A 19,735-nucleotide genomic window follows, 5' to 3' on the forward strand; every position below is an offset into this window, starting at 1 on the left:
AAAACTAGACTGGGCTCTTTCCCACCAACATGCTAATTTTCTATGTGCCTGAATTATTCTTTTGTATCAACCTGCAAGATGAAATGCTGCCAGTCAGCCATTGGTTGCACCACCTCATTAAAAACTAGGCTTTGGTTTCTTCAAGGCCACTGACTATGTTTTATAAGTTGATGCTTGCACAGCAGAGTAGCAAGGACACTTTTTTTTTAAATGGCCCTGCTTCTTTGTTTTTAAGAATAGCCTGCATTGACACAGGCAGAAATTAAGCAAGAGGAAGTAGCTCTTCATAGCACCTCATTTGGTAGGAGAATTCCATCTATTTATGTGTGCCATGCAGCTAATAGCACAGGAGCAGGGCTATTTAAGGAGTTGGCAAGCCTTGGGAATTGAGTTCCACACCATATTTATCTTAGCCGATGGAAACCTGCAGTTGTGTATGCTAGAGGGTCTTAGGATGGTTCTCAAAATGCCAAGACCGGCCTTGTCCTGGATGACACCTGCTTCTTTTTACACTGTTGGTACTGCTGATTACCCGTGGCCCTTAGTGGCAAGCGTGTGTGTACCAACTCTCAGTTCCACAGCTAAGGGTATTTTGCTCGTGCTTTAGGTTCCCCAGACTTGATTTGTTTCCACTGATGTACAGCTGCTTTTACTAGATGATCACTGAGGAAGTGTGTGTGTGTTTTGGCTATGTGTGCTTTCCATTCTTTGCAGTGAAATACATGCAAACCCCAAATCCACAGCCCCTACCTCACATGCCCCTACCTCATTGCTCTGAGTTGGCAATCCAAGCCAGGAGATACCCCTCAGAGATGTCAGAATCGGCCTTCAGCTCATTCTCATAGTATATGTCCTGCACTAGCTGCATCAGGGCACAGAATCAGTTGTGTTTTGTGTGTGTTTCTGTTTCTTTCGTTCACATTGTTTTTTAAAAATTAAGAAAACTCTTTTATTTCATCTTTTTCATCTACGTAGAGTGTGAAAGGCATAAAACTTAATCAGAATTGTTGAGGAAATAGCAAGCATCTTTGGTCTTAGTAATCAGTTATCGAACTAAATTGAGAATAAAGCAATTAGAAGCTTATTTAAATAGGTCATGGGGCAAATCAGTTTAAAGCCCGACTTTTCAATGCAACATTTTTATGTTTTCCTGAACTGTGCATAAAAAGTAACTTGCCAGCTGGGTCCTTCTCCCCTCCATCATTATTTGCATCACAAAATATATTTACAGTTAGGTTAGTACATTCTGACATTAAGTTCCCAGTGTAAGTATGACAGAGGATTATTAGCTTAATGTGTTCTTGCCTGAACTGAGTTGCAAGGATAAATTACCATTCATGGAGCAGCCACATTTTTTTTGTGTGTGTGTGTGTGTGTGTGTGTGTGTGTGTGAAATAAATGTGTATATTCCTACTAATTGTCAAAGGCCCATTTAAAGTTTGTTCAACACTGTGAAACAGGGAATTGTGGTTTTCATGTGGTCGTCGTTCCAGTGTCACAGTGCTGCCCAAATATTGTTTTCTGAGGAATGTTTTCCTCGAATCAAAACAGGACGCACCATTCTTGTACCCGAAAAGTTCTTTCAGAGTGTGAAGAAGTAAGAATTGCTACCCACCCTCAGAGAAGGCTGCCTACTCCCTGTGTGTCCGCGCAAATTACTCTTTTGAACAAACCTATTGAATGTGATGCTAGAAAGACCATTGTATACCAGCATTAAAGCAGGAGAGATTGAGCCTGCAATCCTATGCACACTTGCCTGAAATTAAGCTCCATGCAACTCAATGGGGCTTGCTTCTGATTAGGCATGCATAGGATCGCACAGCAAAAAGTCCAGTCACACAGTGGAAAGATATAGCATAATTAAGTAACTGAAAGAAGGCAAGTAAGTTAATTCCACAGAGGTGTGCCAAGAAGCCCTTTCTATTGATTCTGTTAATGCAAAAGTATGCAAATAATCAAAGCAGGAAAAACACTTTGACAGAAATGGCTTAATGTAGTTATGTTGGAATCACTTTGTGTAATTATGTTAACATTATATGATTTTCTACTGTTCCCTCCCAAAAGATTATACTAAATTGAAGGTATAGTTATGAAATCAGTTGATGAAAAAACAGACCATCTCCTGTCTATTACTGACTCCTGTTTGAACTGAAAAGTACGTTGCTTCAAGAAATGAATATCACAGGCAGGGATGGTTGGATACTAAGCTCTGTAGAACAACCCTCACAGTAAAATTGGAGCTCAAGCAAGAATAAAAAGTCCAAGGCACTCAGGCAGGAAGCTGTTTTTAGCGTACAACCACCATCTCCCCATATTGGATGTCTCTTTAATAACAATGATAATAGTAATATTTTTTTATTTATACCCCGCACATCTAGATGGGTTGCCCCAGCCACTCTGGGTGGCGTCCAACACATATGAAACCACAACAAAACATCAAACATCAATGGCAACAATCTGAACCAATATAAAAAAGTCACAATAACTTTAAAATGAACAACTTATATCAAATAAAGCAATATTCAATAATCCATTGGAATCTAATAGTTAAACAGTAAAATTAAAACATCAGCAAATAATAATTAAACAGTTTGCACTTATCAACCACAAGAATTACCAATCGATAATCGATAAAAATAACAGCAAACCACAATGCATAAAATACCACAACACATGCAAAACCATATAAAAAGGAACAAACTGAGAAACAAGGACACACAAATATCTATCTATCTATCTATCATCTATCTATCTATCTATCTATCTATCTATCATCTATCTATCTATCTATCTATCTATCTATCTATCTATCTATCTATCTATCTATCTATCTATCATCTATCTCTATCATCTATCTATCTATACACATACCCCCCCCCCCTGAACTCCTCTGTTCCCAGCTGCTTCTGCTCTTAATTTCATGGTCTGGGAAAGGCTTCCAGGGCTGGAGGGTGGGGCAAGGCAGGTGAAAACAACATTGCCTGATGAAGAACAGGAAGTCTCTCTCCCCCATCACCTTTGAAAAGGACCACTTCCTGGCAATGGCATCATAGCCAAAGGCACCAAAGGCAAGGGTGATCCTTTTCAAAAGCGAGAAGACACGTAAAATGCTTTCTTTTTCCTTTCTATCTTAGCTCAGAGGTAGGAGAGTCTCTGCTCAGCTCAGCCCATATCTTAACCCCTTCCTATGTCTTTTGATATATATATATATATATATATACACACACACAGCCTCATTCTTTGTTCAGCAGCAACAAGCTTTAAGAACACTTGCTTGAGAGTTTGTTCCATTTAATTTATTGTGCCCTATAGTACTCCACAGGTCTGTAAAGGGATTTAATGCATAATATTGTTTCCGTTCAGCATAAAGTAGCCCCAAAACTTAAGTTATTTCTTAAAGAGAAGGCCAAGTAATTGATGAGCATTTGGTATTGATCTCATTAGATGTTGTTTATCTCTATCAAGATTCCCCATGATGAGCCCATTCTGAGTTGCAGCATTATGTGGGTTTACATGAAAATCCATTTTCACCCACTCATTTGTTTTGTACTGATGTTTCACATAATTTTGAAAAAATACTTGCTTTAGTAATCAGTTTTAAGAGAGCTGCTATAGACAGCCTCTTTGTTCCTAATTTGGCCAATATGTTATTACTGTTTTGGAGGAGCATTTTAAATGTCTATAATTTATTTTATGATGACGTTATCCTATGTTTTAATTATAATTGATGTTATTTTTCTGGCATTTGGGAATATTGAAAACTTACCAATATTTCTCCCCTGAGATTAATCCTGTACATTACCATGTTAAATTTCCTTCTTACTCTGCTTCTGTTTCTATTTTCTATGTCTTCTGGGACAGCATAGTGCTGTGTACATTTAAATCATACATATTAATCAGTTTTTGTTGAGTGCGCTAGTAGGAATACCATTTTACATTCTACAAATCACAATCAAATTCATTTTAAACGGAAGATGCCTGTAGGACAATTTCTATGATTAAAGCTCAGTTCCACTGATCCCTCTGATAACAATGTACAAGACAGTCATTTTTCCGAATCTTTATATCAGAGGAGCAAACTGGACCTTATCACATGGTGAGCATTGACCTGTGCCAATTATACTATCAGAATGAATTTGCTTTAGGTTAGGGCCCCTAATTCCAAGTCAAGTATTGTATACAGTGTAAATTAAAAGGTAAAGGGATCCCTGACTGTTAGTTCCAGTGGTGGCCGACTCTGGAGTTGCGGCGCTCATCTCGCTTTATTGGTCGAAGGAGCCGGCGTACAGCTTCCGGGTCATGTGGCCAGCATGACCAAGCCGCTTCTGGTGAACCAGAGCAGTGCACGGAAACGCCGTTTACCTTCCCGCCAGAGCGGTACCTATTTATCTACTTACACTTTTGACGTGCTTTCGAACTGCCAGGTTGGTAGGAGCAGGGACCGTGCAACGGGAGCTCACCCCGTTGTGGGGATTCAAAACGCCAACGTTCTGATCGGCAAGTCCTAGGCTCTGTGGTTTAGCCCACAGCTCCACCCGAGTCCCCCAGTGTAAATTATTATGAACTAAATACCAGCAGGATGTGTTCTAGGTTGTTCTGTGCCACCTCGATAAAAGTCTGTGATGCCTGAAAAAAATGTGTGCATTAAGATTCCAAACCTAAATGGACTGTTGCTATTTCTAACCATTTTAGATGCAAAGGGGGTAGTTCTTTGTTTTGTGTTCGGTTGCTTTCCTCCACATACCACCTCAGCTCCAGCCAGTGGTTCCAACTTTTGGCTTCTCTTAGGCTCCTCAAGCCTAGATGTCCTTTGCCTGGCTCAAACTTCCAGCTCAGCTGCTGCTTCTGCCCTCTTTTCACCACACTAGCTGGTTTCTTTTGGTTTTTCCACCCTCTGGCCTTGATTTTGGATTGAGGCTGCACTTTTATTTCCAGTTGGGCTCTCTGCAGATAGTCACTTAAACTTTGGGTGGACTTCTCCATCCTTATCAGACCACTATTCTGGTCTAGTGGGATGAAGTAGAATGTCTGCTGACATGGCTGATCAAATCCCACTACTACTGAATCTCCTGTGTCTGTATATAAATAAAGTACCTTGCTCCCAGCTCTGCTCTTCTTTGGAAATAATGCAATTTGACAGTTAGCCATTCATTCAGCCACCTGCCAGTCTCTTGTTGATATTTTGTATATAAAAGTCAAACAGTTTATATGTGGTTAACTCATTACATTCAATAGTATGAACTCCTTTATACATTCCTTTAAAATGAAATTTTCCTCAAAAAATTGAATAACAAAATGAATCTCCCACAGGGAAAAACAAACAGGTCTCTGAAAACACATTACTGAGCATAGAAACAAAAGCAGACATCATATTAGGGATGCAACTGTAGTGCAACAGTTCTTGGATTATGGTCATATTCTAGGAGATTTTTGGGGGTTGGTTTTTTTTTTTTGGGGATGGATTAAGCATCACAAATTCCAGTCAGTCAAGATGAAAATTACACAAACTGGATCCCAACACATCCTGGCTTTACATACTGAGCAGCATTCATATTTTACAGATTAAATGAAATATGTTGGTTCTTGTGGTTTTCTTCACTGTTCAATATGTGAAGAAAAAAAATATGAGCTTTGTCAGAATTAGAATTCATCTCAGGGTGAGGATTCAAATGAATTGGGGAATTGTTTTTTGGGGGGCGTTGGCTGTTGTATTTAGAATGTGCTGTAGGACTATAATGGTGGAGGTTAAAAGCCCCCCTCCCATGGCATTTAAAAAATCGAAAACACACTCACTCACTGAAACATAAATTGGCAACAGTCAATTTTTGTTGTTGTTTAGTTGTGTCCAACTCTTCGTGACCCCATGGATCAGAGCACACCAGGCACTCCTGTCTTCCACTGCCTCCCACAGTTTGGTCAAACTCATGCTGGTAGTTTCGAGAACACTGTCCAACCATCTCGTCCTCTGTCGTCCCCTTCTCCTTGTGCCCTCCATCTTTCCCAACATCAGGGTCTTTTCCAGTGAGTCTTCTCATGAGGTGGCCAAAGTATTGGAGCCTCAGCTTCAGGATCTGTCCTTCCAGTGAGCACTCAGGGCTGATTTCCTTAAGAATGGATAGGTTTGATCTTCTTGCAGTCCATGGGCCTCTAAAGAGTCTCCTCCAGCACCACAATTCAAAAGCATCAATTCTTTGGTGATCAGCCTTCTTTATGGTCCAGCTCTCACTTCCATACATCACTACTGGGAAAACCATAGCTTTAACTATACAGACCTTTGTTGGCAAGGTGATGTCTCTGCTTTGGTGGCAGTGACCCAGTAGTGCTTTATTCAGCTAAGCAGAATCAACAGTCAATTAGTAGCTTCTAAATGGGGACTTTCTCCAAAAGAAAAACTTAGCAAGAAGCAATACATACAAACATTGGTAGAATAGACCAACTATGTTAATAATTGCTGTAACCTATTTGAGAATGTTTAAAACAACAACTTGGGGCCTTTTGTAGGGTACTAAGGCATAATGTGAATTGTACTGAAAATTACTTGTTGCAGGACTATAATGGCCGCTTACCCAGTCTAAGGTTGGGCTGTGGTTGTGGCCCCCTCCCTCACAGAAGAAAGGCCTCCTCATTTTGTGGCCAGTCACTGGGGATTTCCCACAGGCAGCTGCAAAGGTGGGTGGGATAACCTGCCAAGCCAGAGATTCACCATCCACCAATCGGGGGGCTCCCTATTTAGGCCGGCGATGCCTGTGCTTCGGATGGTTGTAAAGTTTTGATGGTTTTTACAGTGGCTTCATTCATTCATGCTTTGATCTCTCCTTGATTATGTTCTCACAGTGTCCACCTGATTGTACAATATTAGCTAAGTTGCAGAGTAGACAAGGTGTTTTGGAGTTGTTGTTGTTGTTGGTTTAGTGTGAAAACATAGATTTTGTAGGGCCACTGGGTTGTGGGTTGGCCGTTTGACCAACCCTGCTTTGAGGAGTTAATTAAGAGCCTATGGTTTGGGCCATCTCCTCCACCAATGATTTGTACATATTAGAACACTTCTATGGCAAAACCCCACAGGCAGACTATATTTGTTCACTTCAGTAGTTTCTTATGTTTATGGTGTCTCTCGACAATTAAATAGTTATTGTCACTAAAATAGGTAACGGAACAAGAAGACACTTATTTGCTTTCAACAATCCTTATCAAGATCCACTATTCACAGAGGCCAAATATTTTCCTTTTGAGGGTTCCCGGTGCTCAGTGATAGCAATCAGTAGTCCCATTATCATTACTGTGAGACTGAAGGTAGAGATTGAAATTTAGAATTAGGTCTGGGGGAAAAAGAAAGTGTTGAGCTGGGAGTTGTAGAAATCCAGGGAAGAACAATATCTAAATGAGAAACAGATATTCCTATTTTTCATTTAAGCAATTAATCTGCAAAGCTAAGAAACAGCACAGATAGCAAGGTGCAGAGGCAGACTTTTAAGGCTTGCATTTAACAGTGATTGGCAGCCCTTAGGTATGTCCTCTGTTTTATGTCCTGAAAGTTTATGGGACAGCAAGGGGCCTTGGTGAAATGATAAGAGCTGTGGATTCTTGCTCTTTGTTTTTGAGAAATATGTCCCCACCCCACCCCAATTTGCCTGTGGCAGAGAGGCATTGTTTTATGACTTAAATAATAATGAGGCCATATCTAAGTAAGTATCTTTGCATGGGAGCCCCATTATATTACAGTCATACCTTGGGTTGAAGTAGCTTCGGGATGAATATTTTTGGGTTGCGCTCTGTGGGGACCCGGAAGTAACGGAGTGTGTTGCTTCCGGGTTTCGCCGCTCGTGCATGCACAGACGCTCAAAATGACATCATGCGCATGTGCGGAAGCGGTGAAAGCCGGCACGCGCAGTCACGTCTTATGTTTACTTCAGGATGCGAATGGGGCTCCGGAACGGATCCCATTCGTATCCAGAGGTACCACTGTATTGGATTCCACTGCCAACAATTTCTTGCTACAGTCTGAAACAGCACATCAGCAGAACTGTATTCTAAAATGTAATGTGACCTCATGTCCAGGAACTAGGCTGCTTCTGGAGTGGACATAGCTAGGAATGTTGTATTGGAAGAAGGAAGAGTAGTTCCTGTCCTGTTTTGGAGTAAATGAATTATCATATGGCCAGTGCAGATTTAACATGGTTCATCTTAAAACAACAGGTAAAGGGACTGGGAACAAGCATGGTGAACTCAACGATTTTCCCAGTTTGTCTCCTGTCTTTCATGTATCATCCCCTCCCTCCAGCCTCAGGTTTATGTTAGCTTTGACATCAAGCTTGGTAAATGCTAACCAGGGTTACTTTGAAAGTAAGACTTGATGCTGGTTAAAACATAGTTAAGAGTGAAGTCTACATAGTACTAACCAAGGGTTGACACACCCCTCTTAATCCTAGTTGTGCCAGCATAGTTAAGAATGAACACTACACAGCACTAATTTTACTGTTGACACAATCCTCTTAAACACGGCTAAGACTGGTGGCACAATTTCTTTAGGATGGGGCAGGTGAATGCAGCTTGCAATCCTCCCTAGTATTTCTGATTCCTTAACCATGGTTAAGGAATTATTTATATTGCATCTGCACCAGTCTATGAAAGTATGAGGAGTTGAGTGAGTTGTTTCCCCCCACTTTAGTTGTCTTGTCAGGGAGAAATACTGCTGTGCTGATGTAGAGACCACCCCTAAGGTGTTGGTAAAGATAGTTGAAGCACTGGCTTAATTAAGAATGGTAAGATGCAAATATGTGTTAATTTACTTAAAACACTTTCACAAGAGATACAGGGAAAACACTTTTCCCTTGCTAATGTGTCTGCTTTGAACTTGTTAATATGGTTGTCACAGTATCTAATGTGGGAAATAGCACTGTTTTAAATTCAAAGAGAAGTCCCTACTTATTTGCCTATTTAATCTGAATAATCTGACATATTCACGTTGTCCTCTTTTCTGTGAATGGATATGGCTTAAGCAAGAGCATTAGTGTAATTGCTGAATATGAAACATCTGATCTCCCTGGCCAGCTGGTCTCTCCTGAGGTAAATGGTCTGTGGGGGTGGGGAGAGAGACAGAGACAAATCTCAACATATTATTTTGTGAATCACAGCAATGTGGTTCCTTTTGACATCGCAGGTTGTAATTAGGCTGGCCTGAAAAAGAGGACAGGGTTCCTGCGCATTTAATAGTTGTACAGAAGAGAGAATTTCAGCAGTTATAGCTTGACATGCTAGCTGCACTTTCTGAAATCCCCTCATCTGCACAGATGTTAAAGGCGCAGGAATCCTGTCCTCTTGCACCAGGACAACCTAAAACTAATGGAGATTGGACTACTAAAGTGAGATGACTGATTTAATTAAGCACATTAAATTAATTTTTTTGTTACTTATTCACTATGTTACCAAATAATATAGAGTGGTGAGGAATATTTTGGATGAGATGGAAGATGATGTTTGGTTTATTTGATACTTGTTTTGGGCTCTGGTTAAGGAAAGAGTCATCTCTTTAACCTTCCACGATCTGCGTGCCTGTGAAAAGTGAGCAGAATAGGTGTGTCTCTTACATCTGTAAAGTAGACTACATTCTAGCCGTGCTAAAGCCAGCTGTTTCTTCTACACCACCTGCTCTCCATCTTCCCTATTAAGTAGCCATATTAAGAAAACCATTCCACTATTGTGCTGTAGAGACTGCCATAGTATATCCGCGTTTGGTGGATGTCTTGTGCGTATAAAGCCCTTGTGTCAGAGGATATTTACAGGAATAAGCTATATTACAGGTGAACATGTGGAATGTACCCCAAGTTTGGATTTTTAAAGAAGGGAAATTTTTACCTTTGTTATAAAGAATTAATTGCTTTTATTTTAGTAGCGGCACGCTTACCAATGGCACAGAATCTCAGAAGGGGCTGGAACATGTGTGGTCCATCGTTGTATCAAAAAATTAACAAAGAGATTGCATGCATTGAATAATACAAACGCTGTGGATTATTTTGTTGAAATAGAGCATCCTTTTATAAAATACTGATAACCCTGAAGAATGGCAACCACCTGATTTGATTATTTTCTTTATTTCTGCTTTACAAAATCTTATTAATTTCCTTCACATTCGGGTCATCATAATAATCCCTTATACAACAACTGTTATATTAATATGTTTTGTTTGTGTTGTCACATTAAAACCACAAGTGAGGAACTCAAGCTATATCCTTGTTCTTTGTGTGTGTGGCAATTATTCTGTCGGTGGTGTTTTTTCCCTGTCCTTGTAAGATGTTATGTTTTTCTTTCCCCCGGTTGTTGCTGTTAATCTCTCATTCCTTGGGCGGAGCTGATATCCCATTTAATTTTGAACTTTGGCAAACTTGAATAGACCGACCCACTGACCCTCAGACCATGTGGTGGGCCGGACTATATTTTTTTGGGGGGGAAATGAACGAATTCCTATGCCCCACAAATAACCCAGAGATGCATTTTAAATAAAAGGACACATTCTACTCATGTAAAAAGACACTGATTCCCAGACAGTCTGCAAGCCGGATTGAGAAGGCGATTGGGCCGCATCCGGCCCCCGGGCCTTAGGTTGCCTACCCCTGGCCTAGGGGGAATCCCAAAGTCTGGATGGAGAGGCCTGGATTATGCTGCTAATATGGTGAAGCAGAATGCAGACTTTGGATACAGAAGACCCTAGAACGATAAATTCCTCCGCATTTATCGTTGAAAGGGTTGCAGGTAACCAAGCTTTGGACAACCTCCACGTGCGAGACATCTAAAGAGCTGCACCCAGAGCTGACAATATTGGATATGTGATGGGGCATAGATCCTTCATATATTGAATATTCATAAGAACGTATGTCTCAATTTATTACATATATATCCTATCCTTTCACCCAGGACCAAAGGCAGGGGTCGCCAACATGGTGCCTGTGGACATTATGGTGACCTGGAGATCTTTCCCTGGTGATGAAGGTAGTGAGCAGAACATAGTGCCGGTCAAAAGCTAAACTAAAACTAAATTGTCAGAAAACATTTAAGCATGCAGCTGAAAGCATGGAACAGTTTAATGTACTGTTTCAGTAAGATACTGTGCATGTGATAAGTGCGGCTTTCTTTCATGGAAGTGTATCCAGAATTGCAAATTCTGAAACAAATTTTGGAAACAGTATGGAAACACTTGTTTACAAACTTCTTCACATACACTTTGAAAATGTAATACAGTCATACCTCTTGTTATGTTCGGTTCAGGTTATGTCTTTTCAGGTTGCGTCCTGCGGCGACCCGGAAGTAACGGAACAGGTTACTTCCGGGTTTTGGCGCTCGCGCATGTGCAGTTGCTTAGGATGATGTCACGTGCATGCACAGAAGCAGCGAATTGCGGCACGTGCAGACGCGGGTTGCGTTCTGCTCATGATGCGAACAGGGCTCCGGAACGGATCCTGTTTGCAACCAGAGGTACCACTGTGCAGTGGTATCTTGGTTTGCATACTTCTTGGTTTGCATACATTTTGGATTACAAACACGTCAAACCTGGAAGTGCGTGTTGGGTTACAACCTGTTTTGGTTTACAAACGGACCTCTGGAACAGCTTATGGTTGTAAACCAAGGTACCACTGTTTTGCATCCCCTTGTGTTTATGCAACATCGAGCTACATGGATCCGAGCATTGCTACGACTACAACTGTTTTAGGTTGTGTATATTTAATTTTTCATTCCATGTGGGGCTATTCCACACTTTACAGATTTATTGCTGAGCCGACAAACAAAAGAGAGCTGCAGCCAGTCTTAGCTCTCTGATGTATGTGCATGAATGAGTCGCATTGTTTTCCAGCACTTGTTGATCATCTTTATGTTTTTAGTGTGTGGTTAAATCTCTGGAATATGATTCAGGAGAAGCAATGTGTGAAGAAACTCATATATTGGTAGCACGGAACATGAAGTAGTGGCTCTTGCAGTCATTAAAGCATGGTTGGATAATCCTTCTGCATTAAGTGCATTTTTCAATGAGTGGCTGCACCAGATCTGTCAGCTTCTGACACTGTCAGGTGGATATAAATTGTCCTGAGCTCATATCAGAACCAGAATAATGGTGCTTAACTTTGTCAATGCTGAAATTAGTGCAGTCTGCACTGTAAAGGAGTACAGTCTTTTTGGAATCCTATTTGCACCTGGCCTAAAGAAAGTTTTCTGTATTCTGTTAAAATGATGACATTTTAAATTTTCAGTGAGCTACCTGCAGCTTCCTAACTTCAAGATCTTTTGCCTGAGATGTAGCTCAGCTGTAATGTTTGGGTTAAGGGTTTTGAGGGCAGAGGGTTGCACTTTTCTTCTCCTTGTTTGGGCTATGGACGAAGGTAAAGTCTGTGCAGGAAGGAGTTGTGGCCATATTGGTGATGGCTCCTGTGTCTCTGTCTCTGTCCACTTGCAATTTGGTCACTCTTCTCCGTTGATAGTGAGATGATGCCCCAATGGTGCCTGGGGCATTATTTTGCATTTTATGCCCAAACACCTCACCCAGCTACAGATATGACATAAGAACTGTTACAGCAAAAGTCTGAAGAGAGTTTCCTTCAGTCTGAAGCAGCATTGAAAGTGCTATGGAAACCAGCAGTGGAGGAAAACTTGGGGGTGTGGGTGTGGTTTATTTTGATGGATTCTGGTTACACAATTAAATTGATCATATAGAACTTGGCTTTTTACGTGCCTATTCTCTGCCTGTTCCTTTGTTTAATTTATTTACTCATCAAATTCCTATGGCACCCTTAATCCGAGGATCACAGAGTAGTTTACAATATAAAAATACAAAAATGCATAACTAGTAACAAAAAAAATGCAAAACTAGTAACAAATAAAAACAGTACCCCCCAAGGTATGATGTGGTAGTGAAATGGGCAGTGTTGACCTTTAGTTGTGAAGTTGAGATTTCAGTTTTAGTACGTGGAAGGGCAAGCTACAGCCATTTGCATCAGTACCTTTCAAAGTGACCAATAGGAACACTTTAAAGTTTGTTGTTTGTTGAGTATTGTGCTGCATCTTTGTGGTTTGTTATGCTAAATACTTAACTTTGATCAAATATTAATGTTGCCAATACTAAATTGCATTTAGTGATTAAGCTATTTTTGTTTCCCCCCTTCAGTGTGACAATGCAAAGGGACTTAAAGCCTTCTACGATGCAATAAAATATGGACCTACACACCTAATGGTTTTTGGTGGAGTATGTACAACCGTAACATCCATCATTGCTGAATCCCTAATAGGATGGAATTTGGTACAGGTAAGAACAACACCTTATAGATATACTGATTGATACCTTTGAAATGTTAGGATGTTCTTTGGAAAACTATGTAGATATTTTTTATTATTAATAGTTCTGCACTGGGTTGAGCAGTCTTTAGGCTTGTATGAGCTGCTTTTCACGAGAACCTAAAGGTCTACTGACAGGAAACAGTGACTGGGATGGAGTCAGAATCTAAATGGTAGCTCAAGGAACCAGTTGCCTACATGTTACTATGAACCATATACTGAAATGGCCTGCATCTAAAAGTATAAATGTACATCTATTACAGATCAAGAATTCTAGCATCAACCTCCAAACTCCCAAACTGATCAGCAGAGAGGGACAAAAGCAACTATAGGTAGTGGGCACTGAAGCAGAGAGATAAGCACAATGGCAGTCATTTAATATAAGGCATTTTTTGTATATTTCACTGGGCAAGTGAATATGCATAGGATTGCTTATCACATCACATCAGTAAGAAAACCAGACGAACGGCCTGATCCTATGCATACTTGCTCAGAAGAGAGGTCTACTGAATTCAAAGGGACCTACTCCAATTGTTCATATAATGGAACCTTAGAAGTTAAAAGTAGGGTGGGGAAACGAAGGTCTTTTACAGTGGGGCTTCTACTAAAAGTTCAGTAATGCAAAATGCCTATCAGTCTATGGGACTCACTTAGTTGCTGGCTCAAATGGCACGGAAATAATAATTAAGGCACCTTCACAACAGGTAAGCTATCAGTTTTCAGCTTGTAGCCCAAGACAACCTGGACTATTTTAATAAATTCTGAAAAGGGGACTTCTTTGTGTGTATGTTTTTAAACCCACAACATGAAGACTACGTCATAATGTTGCCTATCACTCCCTAGTGGCGGAGTATAAGGAAACGCCACATGCTGTGTGCCACTGAGGGGTGCGGGGTGCGGAGGGAGCCCCCTGCGGCTCGCCTTGCAAGATGGCACAGGGGGTGCACTCATGCGCCGCAGTCCAGGAGAGTGGGCGGCAGCCTTGCCACTCACCCTCCTCTCTCTGATGGAGCTGCAGGGCTGGGCATGAAGAAGCAGAATTTTTTAATTTATTTTTTGTCTTTTGGAATCTCAGTACCTACAATCCCTAGAAGAAAAGCTTGGGTTTTTTTATTAACAGTTATCTTAAACATTTTCTTCAATTTGTTATAAATCATTTCCCAGAAAACCTTTACTCTCTTACAAGACCACCACATATGGTAAAAAAATAACTTCTTTTTCTTTATATTGCCATCATGTGTTTGCTTTTGATTTATACGTTTTTGCCAATCTGCTAGGAGTTAAATACCATCTACACATCATTATCATCTGTTATAAGATTATTTATGTAAACTTCCAAAATGTATTTTGGATAGTTAAGTTTTTACCTCTATCTTCAGTATATTTTATTTTATTCTATTGCTATGGCTAGTGGCTTATGCAAATGAAGATTCTTCTGATTCTACATCATTATCATGTAGTTTTCTTTTAGTGTATAACATGCTGTAAACTTAAGATCTACATTCCATAACTTCTCCCATGCAGCCATTTCAATATTATGGCATATATCTCTTGCCCAGTGAATCATGACCAACTTCACCTGCTCGTCTTTCATCTCCTATTCTAATAATAGTTTGTACATTGTGGAAATAATTTTATCATTATTCCTTAGTAACTCTCTTTCAAATTGCGAGTTTTGATTAAAAAACAAATCCTTTTATCCACCTTGAAAACTTCATTGAGTTGAAAATATTGTAAACAGTCAAATTACTTGTCCATCTAATTCTTCAAACCTCTTTAACGCTATTTCCCAGTCCTTTTCTGTTAATAAATCCCTGTATGTCACCCAGTCCCCCCCCCCATTCCCATTTTTCATTGATATCGCTTTGAGTGGGGAAAGCCACCATGGTGTTCTTTCTAACAAATTTTTGTATTTTTCCCAAACCTTGTACAAATTTCTCTTAATAGTATGATTTGTAAAACTTTAGTGTACCTTAGCTTTTAAAAATCCTTCTAAAAATCAAAACCTGCGTATTATTCAATATCAACCATTCCTTTAACCAGCAAAGACAGGATGCCTCATAATATAATCTTAAGTCTGGCAGGGAGAAGCCACCTCTTTCCTTCAAATCCACTAGTAATTTATATTTTATTCCTGGTTTCTTTCCCTGCCAGATAAATCTCATAATATCTCATAATATCTCTTTGCAATTCCTTGAAGCATCCTGTGTTGCCAATCATTGGAATTCTTTGAAATAAAAATAACATTTTTGGTAGCGCATTCATCTTTATGGCTGATATTCTTCCCAAATTCATCCTTCCCCAACTTGGAAGTGTTGGAATTGTTTCTCTGAATCTCTTTCCATACTTTTTTATTATTGTCCTTAAAAACATTAATATGCTTGGGCATTATCCAAACTCCTAAATATTTGACCTTTGTCTAATTGTGTGGTCTTTTCCTATCCCGAGGAAAGATTTGGAACTCAGAAGGGCATATTTTAAAGGTCTAACAGCCCATATTTCCATGCTTTCCTTTGCTGAATATTTTGTGATTTTAAATCTCTGCTGGGAGGTTCTGTCACCAAAGAGTATTTGCCCCTACTTGGATCTTAACCATTTTTAATAATAATTTTATTATTTGTACCCTGCCCATCTGATTGGGTTGCCCCAGCTACTCTGGGCAGCTTCCAGCATATAAAAATATATAATAAGAAACATTTTTAAAAAATCCTTATACAGGGTTGCCAATAATAATTCCATGGCATCCGGGGAATTTTCCTTTCTATACACAGTACCTATTTTTTCCTTGAACCAACAGTTACCTCTGCTATCACTGCCATTTGGCATTGCTAAACAGAAGCCTTCTTATAACTATGGCCAGTTTGTATCTTGTGGGAAACAGAGGTGCATTAAAATGCCCGTGTCCTAGATATTCACAATTCATAGGGTATATGGTACTGTAAGTCTGTGATTCTTGCTGTGGGCTTGCATAAGTAGGCCTTGACTACCTTCAATTTATTTTAGGGTCCCAGTATGTAGGAAGCCATAGTTACTGGTACCTTAGCATAGTGCCCTAGAAGTTAAATTATTACCTGGCAAATGTCTGTTACCTGTTAGAAATTATACTGTCAGTCCAACGTTATGAATGACTACAAAAGACATCAGAGCTGGGAGTTCTTAAACCTTTGTGACTGATGCGGCATCAATGAATATATAAATTTGACAGACGATGTGACGTGATGGTGATATTGCCATAGCAATGCAGCCTTAATTGCACAGTTATGTATCAAGAACAGACGAAGGACAAATCCTGCATACTCACGAGGCTGCATCTTCTTGAAAACTGATATTGCAGCATACTGGCAGATTTTAGCACGCGATGACGGCATCCAGATACGACAGATACAACATAGTGATCTTGCTGGAGGGGGTTGGTGGGTAGTGGACCCTGATCGGCAGGAAAAGAGCTAAAAGAAGGCAATGGGGATGTAACAAAGGATGTTTTTGAAGTGCATTGATAACATGATACTGAAAAGTTGGAGAAAGAATAGGAAAATCGCTGGTTAAGCTACCTCTAGCCTTAAATTGCTGAAATGCATGCAGCTTTGAATTGTGGTCCTTACCTAGCCTCTTCATTTGGAAGTGCTATGCAGTAGTAGGATTGTAGTAATGAGAGAGGTGGTTTTATTTTTATTTTGCAGTGCGGGGACTTAACTCCTCAGGGATAATCCAGCCTGTTCCCTGAATGTTAGATTCTTTTTAAAGGAAGAAGTCTCTTTTCTCTTACGGATAGGCATTCAAGATCAAAATACGCAGACAGTATTCTGCTCAGTTACTTCCAAGAAATAAGTCTGCTCTTGACTTCCAATTTTGTGGCGAATAAGCCCAAAGGCACAGGGATATCATTCATATTTTTTTGTTAAATAACAGTGCATTTTGAAATTACTTAAAAAGCTAAAATTATTTACTACGTCAAATTAACTTTTATCCTATTTGAATCTTGGCCAGTGCTTCCACGAATGCAGATGTGGTAGAAACTATGAACGTCAACTGCCCATGAGTTTCCACATTCAGGCATGTGTGAGAAAAAGCTTGTGTCTCCATGGCACATTAAGAAAGAGAGGTGAGGTGAGCTGGGGAGCTTGTTGTATATTTGACAACAGAAAATCACTTCCCTTCTAGACCAATCTGGGCCATACCTATTCATCTGGAAAGTCGGCTAGAAATACCAACTAATAGCCAACTATTGTTATTTTGCAGTTAATGCTGAGAAACTAGGTTGCTGCGGGTTGGGATACAGCTTAATAAATGCTTAGTAATAAGTAGTGGCTTGATATGTGACCTTGAGCGCTACGGTTTTGAGAAATATAAGCCCATAGCTCCCTTGGGCATGCAGAACAAGTTGTGCAATTCTTGGACTCCTGGCTGGTACTTCCATAAATGTCTGAAATGGTTGCTGGTTCTTTGGTTTATGATACCCTTTTTTTAAAAAAAATGTTTATTATCTGTTTTTATGGAGTGTTATATTTAGCTTAAGGATGAGAGAGGCATTTCCCGTTCTTGTAGGAGTCTAAATAAAATGGAGCTGGTAGGCAGGGGAAGCAAATCTGAGCTAGGAGGGATCATTTGCTGCCTATAAAACACAGCTAGGAAGGAAAGGAGGGGGTGAATCTATGCTTTGCAGCTTCCCCCCCTTCCCCCTTTTCAAGAACAGATCTCTGGCAACGGTAATTTGAAGGAGGGAGACCTCAGAGCTGCTTGGTTCCTTTGACAGGGTCTATGCCCCTGTTAAATAGGTTACCTTATGGCTTCAGCATAGCGGTACTGTGGAAACCCACTGGGAGTTCTAACCTGACTGATGTACAGATGTACAGAAGGGCAGCTGGGAAGCATTCACAAAGTGCGTTCATTTCTGCAACATCATGGCCCTTGGTGTTAATAGAGATCCTTCACAGAAGTTGCTAAAGTTGACAAGGTAACAGTGCTATTTCTCTGCCTGCCATCGTGCTAGCCTTCCACATCTTTAGAAAGTTAGCAGTTATATAGCCTTTGCTGTCGCTTAAAAACAGCTGTTAACTCTGTGACAAAATGTGCCTGCCGTCTGCCTGTAGTAATTCATTAGACATTGGAAGTAACGTTGACACATGGTTGTATTTGTCACAGAGACTAAGTTCTGATAAAAATAAAATGTCTGTTCTTTTGTGCCTACTGTCTGTATCACTGCCGATGAACTGTAGCTTGAACTCAAAGCGACATTGGTGGATTATTTGGAAAGGTAATGGGCTGAGTCTTCAGCTATTGACTCAAGGAAATGAGGGAGCAAGTGCATGGTTCATGGCTTGAGCCCCCCCTTAAATCCGGAATGTTAGCCTTTGAGGGGATGAAGGTCAGACGACCAATATCAGGGCTTCGTTAGTACAGTGATACCTCGGGTTAAGAACTTAATTCGTTCTGGAGGTCCGTTCTTAACCTGAAACTGTTCTTAACCTGAGGTACCACTTTAGCTATTGGGGTCTCCCGCTGCCGCCGCACCTCTGCCGTGTGATTTCTGTTCTCATCCTGAAGCCAAGTTCTTAACCTGAGGTACTATTTCTGGGTTAGTGGAGTCTGTAACCTGAAGCGTCTGTAACCCGAGGTACCACTGTACTGTGAGGGTAAACACTCACTATTGAGTGTGCACTCCAGGTATTAATGGCAGGCATATTCCTACCCTCCCCACCAGCTGTGAGCAGCATGATGTGGTAGTGAAATGGGCAGTGTTGACCTTTAGTTATGAAGTTTTATCTGCTTGATATGCCTTATCAGTCCCCTTAGTCTCTGCCTGGGTGCTGTGGCTTGTAAATAAGCAAATGTGTGGATCTTGTTGTCTTCTTCTTTGGCAATCACTCATAGCTTAGTAAGATTGTCTTCTGTGAACATAATCTTAACAGTGAGTCCATAAGTGACTGTGGAGGCCAATTCTGAATCCACACGGCCTTCCACAGTGGGGTCATAGGTTTCCCAGCAGGAGTTGATCACAGTGACGGTTTGCCAAACGTGCCTTCCTAGGGCACCTTTTCTAGCCGCTCCCCCTTTACGGGGTGAGCAGAGTGGATCCTAAAAAGGTCTGCTCAGTCATGGATACAGCTGCTGAGCTGCTCAACTGCCTCATTCCTTGAGTCAGAACGACTGAATCTGTATCCACTGCCCATTAGGACTAGGGGCTTCCAGATTTCACGGTTCTGCCCCCGTTACCATTTGCCGATTGCCATGGGACTTTTTTGGGTTTGGGATGGGTTTTTGGAAGATGCCTGCACGTGAATTTGTTTTATGTGTGTAGATCAGTGCACGCTAACCAATGCACAGTCTTTACAGTAAGGCTCTATTCTGATGGCATTAGTATCATGATGACTGATACATTATTATCTGCTGCAGCCTTCATCCACCTTCAGAGCTGTTG

At 40.6% G+C, this 19,735-nt stretch overlaps 1 protein-coding gene across 2 annotated transcripts in view; it reads left to right on the forward strand.

Moving 5' to 3' along the window:
• The window catches only part of GABBR2 (gamma-aminobutyric acid type B receptor subunit 2), a 287,781-nt gene that overhangs the window by 23,979 nt on the left and 244,067 nt on the right, over positions 1-19,735 (forward strand). For both annotated transcript variants that reach the window (XM_079983945.1, XM_079983946.1), the window contains exon 2: positions 13,151-13,288. In XM_079983945.1, coding sequence (XP_079840071.1) covers positions 13,151-13,288 — 138 coding nt within the window. The remainder of the gene's footprint in view (positions 1-13,150; positions 13,289-19,735) is intronic.

This window comes from Podarcis cretensis (assembly GCF_951804945.1).
Source record: "Podarcis cretensis genome assembly, chromosome: 7".
NCBI lineage: Eukaryota > Metazoa > Chordata > Lepidosauria > Squamata > Lacertidae > Podarcis > Podarcis cretensis.